This window comes from Salmo salar, chromosome 10, assembly GCF_965601325.2.
Source record: "Salmo salar chromosome 10, fSalSal1, whole genome shotgun sequence".
Lineage (NCBI taxonomy): Eukaryota > Metazoa > Chordata > Actinopteri > Salmoniformes > Salmonidae > Salmo > Salmo salar.
In genome coordinates this window covers 3757501-3779127 of record NC_138300.1, presented here as the reverse complement: position 1 = coordinate 3779127, position 21627 = coordinate 3757501, and the positions used below count along the sequence as shown (strand labels likewise).

At 45.2% G+C, this 21627-nt stretch overlaps 1 protein-coding gene across 3 annotated transcripts in view; it reads right to left on the bottom strand.

The window, feature by feature from the left end:
* Window positions 1-3565: 3565 nt before the first annotated feature.
* traf3ip2l (TRAF3 interacting protein 2-like) overlaps window positions 3566-21627 on the bottom strand; it is a 220276-nt gene continuing 202214 nt past the window's right edge. For 2 of the 3 annotated variants that reach the window (XM_045687234.2, XM_045687236.2), the window contains 5 exons: window positions 20910-21007; window positions 19109-19177; window positions 13720-13836; window positions 11226-11300; window positions 3566-7782 (listed from right to left, as the gene is read on the bottom strand). In XM_045687234.2, the coding sequence (XP_045543190.1) occupies window positions 7636-7782; window positions 11226-11300; window positions 13720-13836; window positions 19109-19177; window positions 20910-21007 (506 nt within the window). In that variant the 3' untranslated portion in view covers window positions 3566-7635. The remainder of the gene's footprint in view (window positions 7783-11225; window positions 11301-13719; window positions 13837-19108; window positions 19178-20909; window positions 21008-21627) is intronic. The other variant, XM_045687235.2, reaches the window with a different exon arrangement.

The following is a 21627-nucleotide window of genomic DNA, read 5'->3' as shown; positions in this document are numbered from 1 at the left end:
CTACAGATCAATAGACTGTCTGAACTCACTGCTACAGATCAATAGACTGTCTGAACTCACTGCTACAGATCAATAGACTGTCTGTCTGAACTCACCACTACAGATCAATACTGTCTGTCTGACTGAACTCACCACTACAGATAAATAGACTGTCTGAACTCACTACTACAGATCAATAGACTGTCTGTCTGAACTCACCACTACAGATCAATAGACTGTCTCACTGAACTCACTGCTACAGATCAATAGACTGTCTGACTGAACTCACTGCTACAGATCAATACTGTCTGTCTGAACTCACTACTACAGATCAATAGACTGTCTGAACTCACTGCTACAGATCAATAGACTGTCTGTCTGAACTCACTACGACAGATCAATAGACTGTCTGTCTGAACTCACCACTACAGATCAATAGACTGTCTCACTGAACTCACTGCTACAGATCAATAGACTGTCTGACTGAACTCACTGCTACAGATCAATACTGTCTGTCTGAACTCACTACTACAGATCAATAGACTGTCTGAACTCACTGCTACAGATCAATAGACTGTCTGTCTGAACTCACTACTACAGATCAATAGACTGTCTGAACTCACTACTACAGATCAATAGACTGTCTGTCTGAACTCACCACTACAGATCAATAGACTGTCTCACTGAACTCACTGCTACAGATCAATAGACTGTCTGACTGAACTCACTGCTACAGATCAATACTGTCTGAACTCACTACTACAGATCAATAGACTGTCTGAACTCACCACTACAGATCAATAAACTGTCTGAACTCACTACTACAGATCAATAGACTGTCTGAACTCACTACTACAGATCAATAGACTGTCTGTCTGAACTCACCACTACAGATCAATACTGTCTGTCTGACTGAACTCACCACTACAGATAAATAGACTGTCTGAACTCACTACTACAGATCAATAGACTGTCTGTCTGAACTCACCACTACAGATCAATAGACTGTCTCACTGAACTCACTGCTACAGATCAATAGACTGTCTGACTGAACTCACTGCTACAGATCAATAGACTGTCTGAACTCACCACTACAGATCAATAGACTATCTGAACTCACTACTACAGATCAATAGACTGTCTGAACTCACTACTTCAGATCAATAGACTGTCTGTCTGAACTCACCACTACAGATCAATAGACTGTCTCACTGAACTCACTGCTACAGATCAATAGACTGTCTGACTGAACTCACTGCTACAGATCAATACTGTCTGTCTGAACTCACTACTACAGATCAATAGACTGTCTGAACTCACCACTACAGATCAATAGACTGTCTGAACTCACTACTACAGATCAATAGACTGTCTGTCTGAACTCACTACTACAGATCAATAGACTGTCTGAACTCACTGCTACAGATCAATAGACTGTCTGTCTGAACTCACCACTACAGATCAATACTGTCTGTCTGTCTGAACTCACTGCTACAGATCAATAGACTGTCTGACTGAACTCACTGCTACAGATCAATACTGTCTGTCTGAACTCACTACTACAGATCAATAGACTGTCTGAACTCACTGCTACAGAACAATAGACTGTCTGTCTGAACTCACCACTACAGATCAATACTGTCTGTCCGTCTGAACTCACTGCTACAGATCAATAGACTGACTGTCTGAACTCACTACTACAGATCAATAGACTGTCTGAACTCACTGCTACAGATCAATAGACTGTCTGTCTGAAATCACCACTACAGATCAATAGACTGTCTCACTGAACTCACTGCTACAGATCAATAGACTGTCTGACTGAACTCACTGCTACAGATCAATACTGTCTGTCTGAACTCACTACTACAGATCAATAGACTGTCTGAACTCACTGCTACAGATCAATAGACTGTCTGTCTGAACTCACTACTACAGATCAATAGACTGTCTGAACTCACTGCTACAGATCAATAGACTGTCTGAACTCACTGCTACAGATCAATAGACTGTCTGTCTGAACTCACCACTACAGATCAATACTGTCTGTCTGACTGAACTCACCACTACAGATAAATAGACTGTCTGAACTCACTACTACAGATCAATAGACTGTCTGTCTGAACTCACCACTACAGATCAATAGACTGTCTCACTGAACTCACTGCTACAGATCAATAGACTGTCTGACTGAACTCACTGCTACAGATCAATACTGTCTGTCTGAACTCACTACTACAGATCAATAGACTGTCTGAACTCACTGCTACAGATCAATAGACTGTCTGTCTGAACTCACTACGACAGATCAATAGACTGTCTGTCTGAACTCACCACTACAGATCAATAGACTGTCTCACTGAACTCACTGCTACAGATCAATAGACTGTCTGACTGAACTCACTGCTACAGATCAATAGACTGTCTGAACTCACCACTACAGATCAATAGACTATCTGAACTCACTACTACAGATCAATAGACTGTCTGAACTCACTACTACAGATCAATAGACTGTCTGTCTGAACTCACCACTACAGATCAATAGACTGTCTCACTGAACTCACTGCTACAGATCAATAGACTGTCTGACTGAACTCACTGCTACAGATCAATACTGTCTGTCTGAACTCACTACTACAGATCAATAGACTGTCTGAACTCACTGCTACAGATCAATAGACTGTCTGTCTGAACTCACCACTACAGATCAATACTGTCTGTCTGTCTGAACTCACTGCTACAGATCAATAGACTGACTGTCTGAACTCACTACTACAGATCAATAGACTGTCTGAACTCACTGCTACAGATCAATAGACTGTCTGTCTGAACTCACCACTACAGATCAATACTGTCTGTCTGTCTGAACTCACTGCTACAGATCAATAGACTGTCTGTCTGAACTCACCACTACAGATCAATACTGTCTGTCTGACTGAACTCACTGCTACAGATCAATAGACTGTCTGAACTCACCACTACAGATCAATAGACTGTCTGAACTCACTACTACAGATCAATAGACTGTCTGAACTCACCACTACAGATCAATAGACTGTCTCACTGAACTCACTGCTACAGATCAATAGACTGTCTGTCTGAACTCACTACTACAGATCAATAGACTGTCTGAACTCACTGCTACAGATCAATAGACTGTCTGTCTGAACTCACCACTAAAGATCAATACTGTCTGTCTGACTGAACTCACTGCTACAGATCAATAGACTGTCTGTCTGAACTCACCACTACAGATCAATACTGTCTGTCTGACTGAACTCACCGCTACAGATCAATACTGTCTGTCTGAACTCACTGCTACAGATCAATACTGTCTGTCTGACTGAACTCACTGCTACAGATCAATACTGTCTGTCTGACTGAACTCACTGCTACAGATCAATACTGTCTGTCTGACTGAACTCAATGTTACAGATCAATACTGTCTGACTGACTGAACTCAAAGCTACAGATCAATAGACTAGGTGAGTCACCTGTAAACAGGGCCAGTCTGTTTGTGCCATCTTGCCCTGTGTGTTTACAATAAGCAATGGAATCTCCGTGGAAATGATTATTGTAGTAATAACATTGTAGGAAGTGTAATTTTATTAAAGCTTATGCTGAATCTGACCACTATGTAGCTGATATTACAAACATTCTGTTTACTGTCAGTCATCATCGTATGTTATTCTATTTTATTTTGATCACAGTCACATTAATTAATCATTATATATCAGTGATGATACTGACAGACAATACAATCCATGATAAACATGTTTCCAAACTCCCCCAATGCGACTGTATCGTTGACATATTCACAATTATTAATTACAAAGAAAGACCAAGTGGGCAAACATAAAATGTAAATGTAACATTAACACAATTAAAATGTGTGTGTTTGTTTATGTTTTATTTCTATGGTCGGCTCACACAGGTGCAGTCCTGAAAGACAACATGAGAGAAAGCTATAAGGCTATAAGGTTGCTACTATGTGTTCCTACAGTACAGTTATTAAGAGGCGTTTCCTTTGAAACTGGAACACTTCAGTGAAGGGAAGGTAACTCTGGAATGTCAATCATGTTGTTTATTAGCTGAGGATGGAGTTTCTGGTTCAGTCTGTCATCACCCAGTTCAATATACACCTGAAAGTACAGGTGAGTACAGTATAACTCGGGGCTACGTCCAGTTCAATATACACCTGAACTTGTTTAACACACAGTACAGGTGAGTACAGTATAACTCGGGGCTACGTCCCAAATGGCACCCTAATCTGTTTAGGGGAACACACAGTACAGGTGAGTACAGTATAACTCGGGGCTACGTCCCAAATGGCACCCTAATCTGTTTACAGTATAACTGCTTTAGAATCATGGAGGGAAGAAGCCTCTGGCATATGTCCTCTCATAATGATAAACAATAACAACATGCATCCCAAATGGCACCCTATTCTCCATATAGTGCACTACTGTTGACCAGAGCCCATAGGGAACATAGGGATCAGGGCCCATATGGAACATAGGGACCAGGGCCCATAGGGAACATAGGGACCAGGGCCCACATTGAATATAGGGACCAGGGCCCATAGGGAACATAGGGACCAGGGAACATATGGAACAGGGCCCATAGGGAACATAGGGATCAGGGCCCACATTGAATATAGGGATCAGGGAACATAGGGACAAGGGAACATAGGGAACATAGGGACCAGGGCACATATGGAATATAGGGATCAGGGCCCACATTGAATATAGGGATCAGGGCCCATAGGGAACATAGGGACCAGGGAACATAGCGATCAGGGCCCATAGGGAACATAGGGACCAGGGCCCATAGGGGACATAGGGATCAGGGAACATAGGGATCAGGGCCCATAGGGAACATAGGGACCAGGGCCCATAGGGGACATAGGGATCAGGGCCCATAGGGGACATAGGGATCAGGGCCCATAGGGGACATAGGGACCAGGGAACATAGGGATCAGGGCCCATAGGGATCAGGGCCCATAGGGAACATAGGGACCAGGGAACATAGGGATCAGGGCCCCACTATATAGGGAATAGGGTGCCATTTGGGACTAATTAACTTGTCTGTCCTCCTCAGACAATACTTATACAGAGGTATAAACACGTCACAAGGCTCTTTGTTTGTGTTCAGGGACAGAGTTGAAGTCGGAAGTTTACATACACTTAGGTTGGAGTCATTAAAACTCGTTTTTCAACCACTCCACCAATGTCTTGTTAAACAAACTATAGTGTTGCCAAGTCGGTTAGGACATCTACTTTGTGCATGACACAAGTCATTTTTCCAGCAGTTATAATTCACTGTATCACAATTCCAGTGGGTCAGAAGTTTACATACACTAAGTTGACTGTGCCTTTAAACAGTTTGGAAAATTCAAGAAAATGATGTCATGGCTTTAGAAGCTTCTGATAGGCTAATTGTGTCACATTCGATGGAATGATCGGACCGGCGCAACGTGAGTAGCGTTCCACATCTTTTATTAGAAAGTGAAACTAAGCAAAATACAAAAACAATAAAGAATAAACGAACCGTGACGACAACGCAACTACACATAAACAATATCCCATAACCCACAGGTGGAAAAACATGCTACTTAAGTATGATCCCCAATTAGAGACAACGATTACCAGCTGCCTCTGGAATCATACACAATCACCAACATAGAAAAACAAACCTAGAACCCCACATAGAAATAATAAACTAGACTAACCCCCCAGTCACGCCCTGACCGACTCTACCATAGAAAATAAGAGCACTCTATGGTCAGGATGTGACAAATTCACATCATTTGAGTCAATTGGAGGTGTACATGTGGATGTATTTCAAGGCCTACCTTCATACTCAGTGCCTCTATGCTTGACATCATGGGAAAATCAAAAGTTCATCTGTATAAACACCATGGGACCACGCAGCTGTCATACCGCTCAAGAAGGAGACGCGTTCTGTCTCCTAGAGATGAACGTACTTTGGAGCGAAAAGTGCAAATCAATCCCAGAACAACAGCAAAGGACCTTGTGAAGATGCTGGAGGAAACAGGTACACAAGTATCTATATCCACCATAAAACGAGTCCTATATCGACATAACCTGAAAGGCCGTTCAGCAAGGAAGAAGCCACTGCTCCAAAACCGCCATAAAAAAGCCAGACTACGGTTTGCAACTGCACATGGGGACAAAGATCGTACTTTTTGGAGAAATGTCTTCTGGTCTGATGAAACAAATATAGAACTGTTTGGCCATAATGACCATCGTTATGTTTGGAGGAAATAGGGGGAGGCTTGCAAGCCGAAGAACACCATCCCAACCGTGAAGCACGGGGGTGGCAGCATCATGTTGTGGGGGTGCTTTGCTGCAGGAGGGACTGGTGCACTTCACAAAATAGATGGCATCATGAGGCAGGAAAATGATGTGGATATATTGAAGCAAGATTTCAAGACATCAGTCAGGAAGTAAAAGTTTGGTCGCAAATGGGTCTTCCAAATGGACAATGGCCCCAAGCATACTTCCAAAGTTGTGGCAAAATGGCTTAAGGACAACAAAGTGAAGGTATTGGAGTGGCCATCACAAAGCCCTGGCCTCAATCCTATAGAATATTTGTGGGCAGAACTGAAAAAGCGTGTGCGTGCAAGGAGGTCTACAAACCTGACTCAGTTACACCAGCTCTGTCAGGAGAAGTGGGCCAAAATTCACCCAACTTATTGTGGGAAGCTTGTGGAAGGCTACCCGAAACGTTTGACCCAAGCCCAAGTTTAACAATTTCAAGGCAATGCTACCAAATACTAATTGAGTGTATGTAAACTTCTGACCCACTGGGAATGTGATGAAAGAAATAAAAGCTGAAATAAATCATTCTCTCTACTATTATTCTGACATTTCACATTCTTAAAATAAAGTGGTGATCCTAACTGACCTAAGACAGTGGCATTTTTATGAGGATTTAACGTCAGGAATTGTTGACAAACAGAGTTTAAATGTATTTGGCTAAGGTGTATGTAAACTCCCGACTTCAACTGTATGTCATCACACTGTGTTCCAAGACTACAGTCAGTTCCCAGAACAGTTAAAACATGCAGAGACAGTCACAAGCTGCCGTGACTGAAGCAGAGAGGATTGAGGCCTGTGCCTCATATGTTCAGTCCTTCTGCGTATTCTAGGACTGTAGATCAACACAGCAAATAAAACAGCAGATAAAACAGTTGGTAACAACAGATCATAGCAGATAAAACAGTTGTTTACAACAAATCGTAGATCTGTCTCCGGTTGGATCCTATAAAGATCCAGGTAAAGTATTTCACTGGTCCCAGATCAGCAACAGGTCCTAATCTGGAGGGTGAGGATATCTTCAGAGCAGAGGTCCATTCTGACTGTTAGGTCACTGCCAAACAGAGATTTTTGTGTCTGAAAATTACAGATTGACTGAAGGACCACAGAGATGGTCTCAAAGAACATCCACAACATGTCTGTCTTTTTATGGATGCAACTTGTCCGAAAACTGTTGACTTGAGTTTAATTTACGGCAGACAAAAACAGACATTATGATTTAATCCATTTTTAAATGGGTCTTTGTGTGGCTGACGCCTTATGGTTTAAATCTGTCGTCTGTCCTCCAGTCCAGTGGGGGGGCGCTGTGCTGTTAGATGGGGATAGAGACGATGGTCGGTAGCTTCCCGATAGGAGGAGGGTTGTATTTCTCTATTCTCATCAGGCGACGTAGGACGTCATCTCTGTCCCTAGGCCAGCTGTAGACATGAGTGTTCTGGAGCCACGTAGGAACGTGACACTGAGGGAGGGAGGGAGGGAGGGAGGGAGGGAGGGAGGGAGGGAGGGAGGGAGGGAGGGAGGGAGGGAGGGAGGGAGGGAGGGAGGGAGGGAGGGAGAGAGAGAGGGAGAGAGGGAGAGAGGGAGAGAGGGAGAGAGAGAGAAAGAGAGAGAAAGAGAGAGAGAGAGAGAGAGAGAGAGAGAGAGGAGTGAGCTTCATAAGAAACACTACCACAGACAGATGAGCCAGATATTCCACCGGATGTATAAATGTGATGCATCCAGTTGGCGTTTCCTCTCACTACCAAATATGATGATGAGAGGAAGCCCGTTTGCCGGCAGTGGGAGGAGATTGAGCTAGATGGATTTCGGGTCGACATCCTGATAATTTTCTCATCAATGAAACATTTGATCTCCATACAGTTTTCTGTTTCCAAAACTAGAATCTATAACAAACAGAGTGCACTACGTTTGGTAGACTTGACTTACCTAAGTGTTTATAGAGATGACATTGTTTAGGACAAGTGCACTACGTTTGGTAGACTTGACTTACCTAAGTGTTTACAGAGATTACATTGTTTAGGACAAGTGCACTACGTTTGGTAGACTTGACTTACCTAAGTGTTTATAGAGATTACATTGTTCAGGACAAGTGCACTACGTTTGGTAGACTTGACTTACCTAAGTGTTTACAGAGATTACATTGTTTAGGACAAGTGCACTACGTTTGGTAGACTTGACTTACCTAGTGTTATAGAGATTACATTGTTCAGGACAAGTGCACTACGTTTGGTAGACTTGACTTACCTAAGTGTTTATAGAGATGACATTGTTTAGGACAAGTGCACTAGATAGTGGGCGTTTTCCTAATGAACGTCATGCATATTCATAAGGCACAAATGGTCTTCATCTTGCTGGTGGTAGCTAACTAGCTAGCTTGTCCCAAGTAGATAGTCATGAATAGTTACTTAAAGTTAGCTACATCAACTCAAGTGTTGAAGTCCCTCTTCTCCAAATCTCCAGGCCGACGTCTGCATCTCATTTTGAACTTAATTTGAATACGATGAACATGTATTTTATTGACGTCACTAAGTCATCTGATTGACATCATGATAGACCAATAAACGCGACTTTGAAAAACCCATCTTGATCTCACCTACTCGGCTCACTTGCCTCCCATTGGAAACGGCAGGATGTGGTCTATCTTAGTAGAACATATTTGACACTACTGTAGTCCAACTTTGGGTAGCTGCAGGCCAATATGGTGACTGGAGTACGGGTAGCTGCAGCCCAATATGGTGACTGGAGTATGGGTAGCTGCAGCCCAGTATGGTGACTGGAGTATGGGTAGCTGCAGGCCAGTATGGTGACTGGAGCACGGGTAGCTGCAGCCCAGTATGGTGACTGGAGTATGGGTAGCTGCAGCCCAGTATGGTGACTGGAGTATGGGTAGCTGCAGGCCAGTATGGTGACTGGAGTATGGGTAGCTGCAGGCCAATATGGTGACTGGAGTATGGGTAGCTGCAGGCCGATATGGTGACTGGAGTATGGGTAGCTGCAGGCCAATATGGTGACTGGAGTATGGGTAGCTGTCCGCCCGATATGGTGACTGGAGTATGGGTAGCTGTCCCGCCAATATGGTGACTGGAGTATGGGTAGCTGTCAGGCCAATATGGTGACTGGAGTATGGGTAGCTGTCAGCCCAATATGGTGACTGGCGTATGGGTAGCTGCAGGCCAATATGGTGACTGGAGTATGGGTAGCTGTAGGCCAATATGGTGACTGGAGTATGGGTAGCTGCAGCCCAATATGGTGACTGGAGTACGGGTAGCTGCAGCCCTATATGGTGACTGGAGTATGGGTAGCTGTCCCCCAATATGGTGACTGGCGTATGGGTAGCTGCAGGCCAATATGGTGACTGGCGTATGGGTAGCTGCAGGCCAATATGGTGACTGGAGTATGGGTAGCTGCAGGCCAATATGGTGACTGGAGTACGGGTAGCTGCAGCCCTATATGGTGACTGGAGTACGGGTAGCTGTCCGCCCAATATGGTGACTGGCGTATGGGTAGCTGTCCGGCCAATATGGTGACTGGCGTATGGGTAGCTGCAGGCCAATATGGTGACTGGAGTATGGGTAGCTGCAGGCCAATATGGTGACTGGAGTACGGGTAGCTGCAGCCCTATATGGTGACTGGAGTACGGGTAGCTGCAGGCCAATACGGCGACTGGAGTATGGGTAGCTGTAGGCCCATATGGTGACTGGAGTATGGGTAGCTGCAGACCAATATGGCGACTGGAGTATGGGTAGCTGCAGGCCAATATGGCGACTTGAGTATATGCGAATGAGGGTGTCAAAAGGTATGGGTGTATGGAAAGCGAATCAGCTATTTGGGCAGATTTGTTGTCACTCAAGACCGTTTTACGTGGCTGTTTGGGATGCACAACGAGTCGAAAAGCTGGCGACCAGAGCATCATCAACATGGTCCCTACTGGGCACCTGTATCACGGGCATGTCTTCATCAACATGATCTCTACTGGGCACCTGAATCACGGGCATGTCTTCATCAACATGCTGGGCACCTGAATCACGGGCATGTCTCCATCAACATGGTCTCTACTGGGCACCTGTATCACGGGCATGTCTTCATCAACATGCTGGGCACCTGAATCACGGGCATGTCTCCATCAACATGGTCTCTACTGGGCACCTGTATCACGGGCATGTCTTCATCAACATGGTCCCTACTGGGCACCTGAATCATGGGCATGTCTTCATCAACATGGTCCCTACTGGGCACCTGAATCACGGGCATGTCTCCATCAACATGGTCCCTACTGGGCACCTGTATCACGGGCATGTCTTCATCAACATGGTCCCTACTGGGCACCTGTATCACGGGCATGTCTTCATCAACATGGTCCCTACTGGGCACCTGAATCACGGGCATGTCTTCATCAACATGGTCCCTACTGGGCACCTGTATCACGGGCATGTCTTCATCAACATGGTCCCTACTGGGCACCTGTATCACGGGCATGTCTTCATCAACATGGTCCCTACTGGGCACCTGTATCACGGGCATGTCTTCATCAACATGGTCCCTACTGGGCACCTGAATCACGGGCATGTCTTCATCAACATGGTCCCTACTGGGCACCTGTATCACTACGGCGCTAGCTGTCTCCTAGCTAACGGGCATGTTGCCGGCGCTAGCTGTCTCCTAGCTAACGGGCATGTCGCCGGCGCTAGCTGTCTCCTAGCTAACGTGGCATGATTTTAAAAGTTGACATCAGTGTAATGTTGTGTTGACTATAAAGCAGCTACAGCAGCAGAGAAAGAGAGAGAGAGAGAGAGAGAGAGAGAGAGAGAGAGAGAGAGAGAGAGAGAGAGAGAAGACACAAACAAACAAACAAACAAACAAGACAAACAGAGAGACAGAGAGAGACAGATGGATATATTTTACCTTGTTAGCCCCAGGGAACAGGACAGGGATGAACCGGAAGTTCTTACTGCCGTTCTGAATGAACTCATTCTGCAGCTGCAACACAAAGACACAGTATGAAACATGTCAGCCAGCGTTATGACCCGGTCAGAACCACATTATAATGACATGTCACCCAGCGTTATGACACGGTCAGAACCACATTATAATGACATAACATGTCACCCAGCGTTATGACCCGGTCAGAACCACATTATAATGACATAACATGTCAGCCAGCGTTATGACTGGTGAGAACCACATTATAATGACATAACATGTCAGCCAGCGTTATGACCCGGTCAGAACCACATTATAATGACATGTCAGCCAGCGTTATGACCCGGTCAGAACCACATTATAATGACATAACATGTCAGCCAGCGTTATGACCCGGTCAGAACCACATTATAATGACATAACATGTCAGCCAGCGTTATGACCCGGTCAGAACCACATTATAATGACATAACATGTCACCCAGCGTTATGACCCGGTCAGAACCACATTATAATGACATGTCAGCCAGCGTTATGACACGGTCAGAACCACATTATAATGACATAACATGTCAGCCAGCGTTATGACCCGGTCAGAACCACATTATAATGACATAACATGTCAGCCAGCGTTATGACCCGGTCAGAACCACATTATAATGACATAACATGTCAGCCAGCGTTATGACCCGGTCAGAACCACATTATAATGACATAACATGTCAGCCAGCGTTATGACCCGGTCAGAACCACATTATAATGACATAACATGTCACCCAGCGTTATGACCCGGTCAGAACCACATTATAAGGACATAACATATCAGCCAGCGTTATGACACGGTCAGAACCACATTATAATGACATAACATGTCAGCCAGCATTATGACCCGGTCAGAACCACATTATAATGACATGTCAGCCAGCGTTATGACCCGGTCAGAACCACATTATAATGACATAACATGTCACCCAGCGTTATGACCCGGTCAGAACCACATTATAATGACATAACATGTCAGCCAGCGTTATGACCCGGTCAGAACCACATTATAATGACATGTCAGCCAGCGTTATGACCCGGTCAGAACCACATTATAATGACATAACATGTCACCCAGCGTTATGACCCGGTCAGAACCACATTATAATGACATAACATGTCACCCAGCATTATGACCCGGTCAGAACCACATTATAATGACATAACATGTCAGCCAGCGTTATGACCCGGTCAGAACCACATTATAATGACATGTCATTAACTGTTTTAACGACACTGTCGTGGCACATTCACACCTGTTGTGACATATTTTGCATTATTTTATGACTGGTTATGACACCTACATGAGAGTGTTAAAAGTCACCAAACCTACCATACAAGACAACACATTTAATTACACGATAGTCTACATGTCATCTGTATGTTTGTTATAGAAAAAAATAACATTTAACTGATCATATTAAATTATCATTGTAATTGCGCACACATTGATGCCAGATAGCTGTTATGACATGGTTATAACCGTGTCATAATGTGTTATGACACTTAGTGTCAAGTAAAGTGTTACCAAAATGTTTGATTTCACCTCATTTTAACATCTGTCATAAAAAATAAAAAAAAAAGGTTTCCCATCTCAAGGTAAAAACAATAATGACTACAGTAAGTGTCTATTAATCGGCAAATACATTTACAGGGTTGACCGTAACGGGGTTGACCGTAACGGGGTTGGCCGTAACGGGGTTGACCGTAACGGGGTTGGCCGTAACGGGGTTGACCGTAACGGGGTTGACCGTAACGGGGTTGACCGTGTGGGGTTGACCGTAACGGGGTTGACCAGGGTTGGCCGTAACGGGGTTGACCGTAACGGGGTTGACCGTAACGGGGTTCACCGTAACGGGATTGACCAGGGTTGGCCATAACGGGGTTGGCCGTAACGGGGTTGACCGTAACGGGGTTGACCATAATGGGGTTGTCCATAACGGGGTTGACCGTAACGGGGTAAACCAGGGTTGACCGTAACGGGGTTGACCGTAACGGGGTTGACCGTAACGGGGTTGACCGTAACGGGGTTGGTCGTAACGGGGTTGGCCGTAACGGGGTTGGCCGTAACAGGGTTGGCCGTAACGGGGTTGACCGTAACGGGGTTGACCGTAACAGGGTTAGCGATTTCATCCTAAATCAGCCATAAATCCCCTTGGAACAGGGGACAGAGACATTGTAGCCGAAATGCAACAGTTTAAAGGCCTGGGGTGTATTCACTAAGGACCAAACAGCACCAAACAGGGAGGGACCTACCTGAATTTGTCCAATAAAAACTAGTTTAAACTGTTTCTGCAGCAATATTTTGTAACAGTGACCGACTAAAGGATACACCTCTGGTCTGACTGTGTATGTAGACTGTGTTGAGGTCTGACTGTGTTGAGGTCTGACTGTGTTGAGGTACCTGTTTGTGTATGTAGACTGTGTTGAGGTACCTGTTTGTGTATGTAGACTGTGTTGAGGATCCTCTCGTCGTTCTCTAAGCTGACCGGTGATGAGGTCACAGTCTCATGGTACTTTGGACTGATGATGATGATAATGAGGTACTCCTTCTGTCAGGATGAAGCACGGAGGAGTTAGCCACCTGTCTGTCTGACTGTCCCTCACACTGGCCTGTTACTAACCTGTCTGTCTGTCTGTCTGTCTGTCTGTCTGTCTGTCTGTCTGTCTGTCTGTCTGTCTGTCTGTCTGTCTGTCTGTCTGTCCCTCACACTGGCCTGTTACTAACCTGTCTGTCCCTCACACTGACCTGTTACTAACCTGTCTGTCCCTCACACTGGCCTGTTACTAACCTGTCTGTCTGACTGTCCCTCACACTGGCCTGTTACTAACCTGTCTGTCTGTCTGTCTGTCTGTCTGTCTGTCTGTCCCTCACACTGGCCTGTTACTAACCTGTCTGTCCCTTACACTGGCCTGTCACTAACCTGTCTGTCCCTCACACTGGCCTGTTACTAACCTGTCTGTCCCTCACACTGGCCTGTTACTAACCTGTCTGTGTCTGTCCCTCACACTGGCCTGTTACTAACCTGTCTGTCTGACTGTCCCTCACACTGGCCTGTTACTAACCTGTCTGTCTGTCCTTCACACTGGCCTGTTACTAACCTGTCTGTCCCTCACACTGGCCTGTTACTAACCTGTCTGTCTGTCTGTCTGTCTGTCCCTCACACTGGCCTGTTACTAACCTGTCTATCTGTCCCTCACACTGGCCTGTTACTAACCTGTCTGTCTTTTACACTGGCCTGTTACTAACCTGTCTGTCTCTTACACTGGCCTGTTACTAACCTGTCTGTCTGTCCCTCACACTGGCCTGTTACTAACCTGTCTGTCTGACTGTCCCTCACACTGGCCTGTTACTAACCTGTCTGTCTGTCCCTCACACTGGTCTGTTACTAACCTGTCTGTCTGCCTGTCTCTTACACTGGCCTGTTACTAACCTGTCTGTCTCTTACACTGGCCTGTTACTAACCTGTCTGTCTCTTACACTGGCCTGTTACTAACCTGTCTGTCTCTTACACTGGCCTGTTACTAACCTGTCTGTCTGTCCCTCACACTGGCCTGTTACTAACCTGTCTGTCCCTCACACTGGCCTGTTAATAACCTGTCTGTCTGACTGTCCCTCACACTGGCCTGTTACTAACCTGTCTGTCTGTCCCTCACACTGGTCTGTTACTAACCTGTCTGTCTGCCTGTCTCTTACACTGGCCTGTTACTAACCTGTCTGTCTGTCCCTTACACTGGCCTGCTACTAACCTGTCTGTCTGTCTGTCTGTCTGTCTGTCTGTCTGTCTGTCTGTCTGTCTGTCTGTCTGTCTGTCTGTCTGTCTGTCTGTCTGTCTCTTACACTGGCCTGTTACTAACCTGTCTGTCTGCCTGTCTCTTACACTGCCCTGTTACTAACCTGTCTGTCCCTTACACTGCCCTGTTACTAACCTGTCTGTCCCTTACACTGGCCTGTTACTAACCTGTCTGTCTGTCCCTTACTCTGCCCTGTTACTAACCTGTCTGTCTCTCTAGCACAAACTCATCCCAAATGTCACACTATTCCCTACATAGGGCATTATTTTTACATTTTTAAATGTTATGTAACCTTTATTTAACTAGGCAAGTCAGTAAATAACTCATTCTTATTTATAATGACGGCCTACACCGGCCAAACCCTAACCCGGACGACGCTGGGCCAATTGTGCGCCGCCCTATGGGACTCCCAATCATGGCCGGTTGTGATACAGCCTGGAATCAAACCAGGGTCTGTAGTGACGCTTCTAGCACTGAGATGCAGGGCCTCAGACCGCTGCGCCACTAGGGAGCCGTATGGGCCCAGGGCACCCTATTCCCTAACCCTATTCCCTAACCCTATTCCCTAACCCTATTCCCAACATAGAGCACCCTATTCCCTAACCCTATTCCCTAACCCTATTCCCTAACATAGAGCCCCCTATTCCCTAACCCTATTCCCTAACATAGAGCACCCTATTCCCTAACCCTATTCCCTAACTTAGAGCACCCTATTCCCAAACCCTATTCTCAACATAGAGCACCCTATTCCCTAACCCTATTCCCTAACCCTATTCCCAACATAGAGCACCCTATTCCCAAACCCTATTCTCAACATAGAGCACTCTATTCCCTAACCCTATTCCCTAACCCTATTCTCAACATAGAGCACCCTATTCCCAACATAGAGCACCATATTCCCTAACCCTATTCCCAACATAGAGCACCCTATTCCCTAACCCAATTCCCAACATAGAGCACCCTATTCCCTAACCCTATTCCCTAACCCTATCCCCTACATAGAGCACCCTATTCCCTAACCCTATTCCTAACATAGAGCACCCTATTCCCTAACCCTATTCCTAACCCTATTCCCAACATAGAGCACCCTATTCCCTAACCCTATTCCCTAACCCTATTCCCAACATAGAGCACCCTATTCCCTAACCCTATTCCCTAACCCCAACATAGAGCACCCTATTCCCTAACCCTAATCATTAACCCTATTCCCAACATAGAGCACCCTATTCCCTAACCCTATTCCCTAACCCTATTCCTAACATAGAGCACCCTATTCCCTAACCCTATTCCCTAACCCTATCCCCTACATAGAGCACCCTATTCCCAACCCTATTCCCAACATAGAGCACCCTATTCCCTAACCATATTCCCTAACCCTATTCCCAACATAGAGCACCCTATTCCCTAACCCTATTCCCAACATAGAGCACCCTATTCCCTAACCCTATTCCCTAACCCTATTCCCTAACCCTATTCCCAACATAGAGCACCCTATTCCCTAACCCTATTCCCAACATAGAGCACCCTTGTCCCTAACCCTATTCCCTAACCCTATTCCCTAACCCTATTCCCAACATAGAGCACCTTATTCCCTAACCCTAATCCGTAACCCTATTCCCAACATAGAGCACCCTATTCCCTAACCCTATTCCCTAACCCTATTCCCAACATAGAGGACCCTATTCCCAACATAGAGCACCCTATTCCCTAACCCTATTCCCAACATAGAGCACCCTATTCACTAACCCTATTCCCTAACCCTATTCCCAACATAGAGGACCCTATTCCCAACATAGAGCACCCTATTCCCTAACCCTATTCCCAACATAGAGCACCCTATTCCCTAACCCTATTCCCAACATAGAGGGCCCTATTCCCAACATAGAGCACCCTATTCCCTAACCCTTTTCCCAACATAGAGCACCCTATACCCTAACCCTATTCCCAACATAGAGCACCCTATTCCCTAACCCTATTCCCTAACCCTATTCCCAACATAGAGCACCCTATTCCCTAACCCTATTCCCAACATAGAGCACCCTGTTCCCTAACCCTATTCCCAACATAGAGCACCCTATTCCCTAACCCTATTCCCTAACCCTATTCCTAACATAGAGCACCCTATTCCCTAACCCTATTCCCTAACCCTATCCCCTACATAGAGCACCCTATTCCCAACCCTATTCCCAACATAGAGCACCCTATTCCTTAACCCTATTCCCTAACCCTATTCCCAACATAGAGCACCCTATTCCCTAACCCTATTCCCAACATAGAGCACCCTATTCCCTAACCCTATTCCCTAACCCTATTCCCAACATAGAGCACCCTATTCCCTAACCCTATTCCCAACATAGAGCACCCTTGTCCCTAACCCTATTCCCTAACCCTATTCCCTAACCCTATTCCCAACATAGAGCACCCTATTCCCTAACCCTAATCCGTAACCCTATTCCCAACATAGAGCACCCTATTCCCTAACCCTATTCCCTAACCCTATTCCCAACATAGAGCACCCTATTCCCTAACCCTATTCCCAACATAGAGCACCCTATTCCCTAACCCTATTCCCAACATAGAGGACCCTATTCCCAACATAGAGCACCCTATTCCCTAACCCTATTCCCAACATAGAGCACCCTATACCCTAACCCTATTCCCAACATAGAGCACCCTATTCCCTAACCCTATTCCCAACATAGAGCACCCTATTCCCTAACCCTATTCCCTAACCCTATTCCCTAACCCTATTCCCAACATAGAGCACCCTATTCCCTAACCCTATTCCCTAACCCATCCCACGAGCCCCCTATTCCCTAACCCTATTCCCTAATCCTATTCCCTAACATAGAGCACCCTATTCCCTAACCCTATTCCCTAACCCTATTCCCAACATAGAGCACCCTATTCCCTAACCCTATTCTCAACATAGAGCACCCTATTCCCTAACCCTATTCCCTAACCCTATTGTCAACATAGAGCACCCTATTCCAAACATAGAGCACCCTATTCCCTAACCCTATTCCCTAACCCTATCCCCTACATAGAGCACCCTATTCCCTAACCCTATTCCCAACATAGAGCACCCTATTCCCTAACCCTATTCCCAACATAGAGCACCCTATTCCCAACATAGAGCACCCTATTCCCTAACCCTATTCCCAACATAGAGCACCCTATTCCCTAACCCTATTCCCTAACCCTATTCCCAACATAGAGCACCCTATTCCCTTACCCTATTCCCAGCATAGAGCACCCTATTCACTAACCCTATTCCCAACATAGAGCACCCTATTCCCTAACCCTAATCCGTAACCCTATTCCCAACATAGAGCACCCTATTCCCTAACCCTATTCCCAACATAGAGCACCCTATTCCCTAACCCTATTCCCTAACCCTATTCCCAACATAGAGCACCCTATTCCCTAACCCTATTCCCAACATAGAGCACCCTATTCCCAACATAGAGCACCCTATTCCCAACATAGAGCACCCTATTCCCTAACCCTATTCCCTAACCCTATTCCCTAACATAGAGCACCCTATTCCCTAACCCTATTCCCTAACCCTATCCCCTACATAGAGCACCCTCTTCCCTAACCCTATTCCCAACATAGAGCACCCTATTCCCTAACCCTATTCCCAACATAGAGCACCCTATTCCCTAACCCTATTCCCTAACCCTATTCCCTAACATAGAGCACCCTATTCCCTAACCCTATTCCCTAACCCTATTCCCAACATAGAGCACCCTATTCCCTAACCCTATTCCCTAACCCTATCCCCTACATAGAGCACCCTATTCCCTAACCCTATTCCCAACATAGAGCACCCTATTCCCTAACCATATTCCCAACATAGAGCACCCTATTCCCAACATAGAGCAATACCTTTGACCACAGCGTTATAATTTTGAACTTTAGAATCGTTATTTAATGTACCAGCCCTGAACAGGAATGTCAAGCCGAACTATCATTAAGAAGAGACTGTGAGATAGAATGACAGGTGGGGGGGGGGGCGTCCTTTACCTCGCTGAGGTACCGCTCCATGAAGTCGATCTTACTGATGCTCCGGAAATGCTGCTCGAACATATCGATCTGAAACACCAGGAGAGGATATACAGCTGACCAGCAGGGTGCAGTATTTCAGAGAGCAGGATTACTACGGCAGGTAGTCTAGTCGTAGCCGAATGTTGGGCCCTTGAGCAAGCTACTCAAACCTAATTGCTCCTTTAAGTCGCTTTGGATGAGAGCGTCTGCTGAATGACTAAAATGTAAATGTACTACGTTAGCCAGCTAACTTTGACAAACAGTCACATATAACTAGATTTTAAGGTTTATTAAGGAAGCTAAATGTGTATGTTGTTGTCGCCTTAATTTTGCTGGACCCCAGGAAGAGTAGCCTTGGCCGCAGCTAATGGTGATCCATAATAAATGCAAATTGTACCCTGTCATTAAGTTTCTCATTGATCTAATTTTCTGGTACACCCCCAAGGGAACGGTATGCTAAATACAGTGTTCAAGAATTCCAAATCTCTCAAGGAAGGTGCAACTGGGTCGTTACATTTGATTTCAAATCACTTTTTGACCGCAGCCATTTTGATTTGAACAAAACTTTCTAAAACATATTTGCCCATGTTAGAAGTGTTCAGAAATAAACATTTTGTGCCTGAATGCCAAAACACTGAAGAGATAGAGGCATTTTGCATACCTCACCCTACCATGAGACATCCATGTCTTCATCACCGGAAAGATACAGTTGAGTTTGATATCATTTAAAAGGTTACAAACAGGGTTGGCAAATTATTTTATGATTTAAATTTTTAAAAAAAGCTTTTTTTTCAGACTTCATTTTAGGAAAATCTTAGGTGTTTGTTGTGCAAAGCTGTCATCAAGGCAAAGGCTAATTTGAAGAATCTCAAATAGATTCCTATATTTTTTTTTAAACAAACGTTTTTTTCTCCCCAATTTCGTGGTATCCAATTGGTAGTTACAGTCTTGTCCCATCGCTGCAACTCCTGTATGGACTCAGGAGAGGCGAAGGTCAAGAGCTGAAAGCCAACCCAGCCAAGAGGCACTGCTTCTTGACACAACGCCCGCTTAACCCGGAAGCCAGCTGCACCAATGTGTCGGAGGAAACACGGCTGGCTGCGACAGAGCCTGGATTCGAACCAGGATCTCTAGTGGCACAGCTAGCACGGCTATTTTGATTTGTTTAACACTTTTTTGGTTACTACATGATTCCATAGCTCTTATTTCATAGTTTTGATGTCTTCACTATTATTCTACAATGTAGAAAATAGTAAAAATAAAGAAAAACCCTAGAATGAGTAGGTGTGTCCAAACTGTTGACTGGTACTGTATGTATAAAAGGGGTGCGGTCAGTTATAATTCCTAAAAATAGAAGCTCTTCATTGGTCTTCCACTGTCTCTACTAGGAATTATAACTGACCGCACCCCTTTTATGCATATAGTACCTGTCTCTACTAGGAGAATCCAGCCTTACGTGTGTGAGTGTATGTGTGCTTACGTGTGTGAGTCTGTGTGTGTGTGTGCTTACGTGTGTGAGTGTGTGTGTGCTTACGTGTGTGAGTCTGTGTGTGTGTGTGCTTACGTGTGTGAGTGTGTGTGTGCTTACGTGTGTGAGTCTGTGTGTGTGCTTACGTGTGTGAGTCTGTGTGTGTGCTTACGTGTGTGAGTCTGTGTGTGTGTGTGAGTGTGTGAGTGTGGGTGTGTGTGAGTGTGGGTGAGTGTGTGTGTGTGTGCTTACGTGTGTGAGTCTGTGAGTGTGTGTGTGTGAGTGTGTGTGTGTGTGTGTGAGTGTGCTTACGTGTGTGTCGAAGCCATTGTGTCTCAGCAACGCCACAAAGTTGATGATCTGTTTGACGTGTTTGTCGCTGTCGGCTTCGTACGTCACAAACACCCTTCCTACGGTGATGAAGGATTAAATAGAGGTTAGAGGTTACAAACACCCTTCCTACGGTGATGAAGGGTTTAAATAGAGGTTAGAGGTTACAAACACCCTTCCTACGGTGATGAAGGATTAAATAGAGGTTAGAGGTTACAAACGCCCTTCCTACGGTGATGAAGGGTTTAAATAGAGGTTAGAGGTTACAAACACCCTTCCTACGGTGATGAAGGGTTTAAATAGAGGTTAGAGGTTACAAACACCCTTCCTACGGTGATGAAGGATTAAATAGAGGTTAGAGGTTACAAACACCCTTCCTACGGTGATGAAGGGTTTAAATAGAGGTTAGAGGTTACAAACACCCTTCCTACGGTGATGAAGGATTAAATAGAGGTTAGAGGTTACAAACGCCCTTCCTACGGTGATGAAGGGTTTAAATAGAGGTTAGAGGTTACAAACACCCTTCCTACGGTGATGAAGGGTTTAAATAGAGGTTAGAGGTTACAAACACCCTTCCTACGGTGATGAAGGGTTTAAATAGAGGTTAGAGGTTACAAACACCCTTCCTACGGTGATGAAGGGTTTAAATAGAGGTTAGAGATCACATCACTATATATACACACACACACATCACTATATA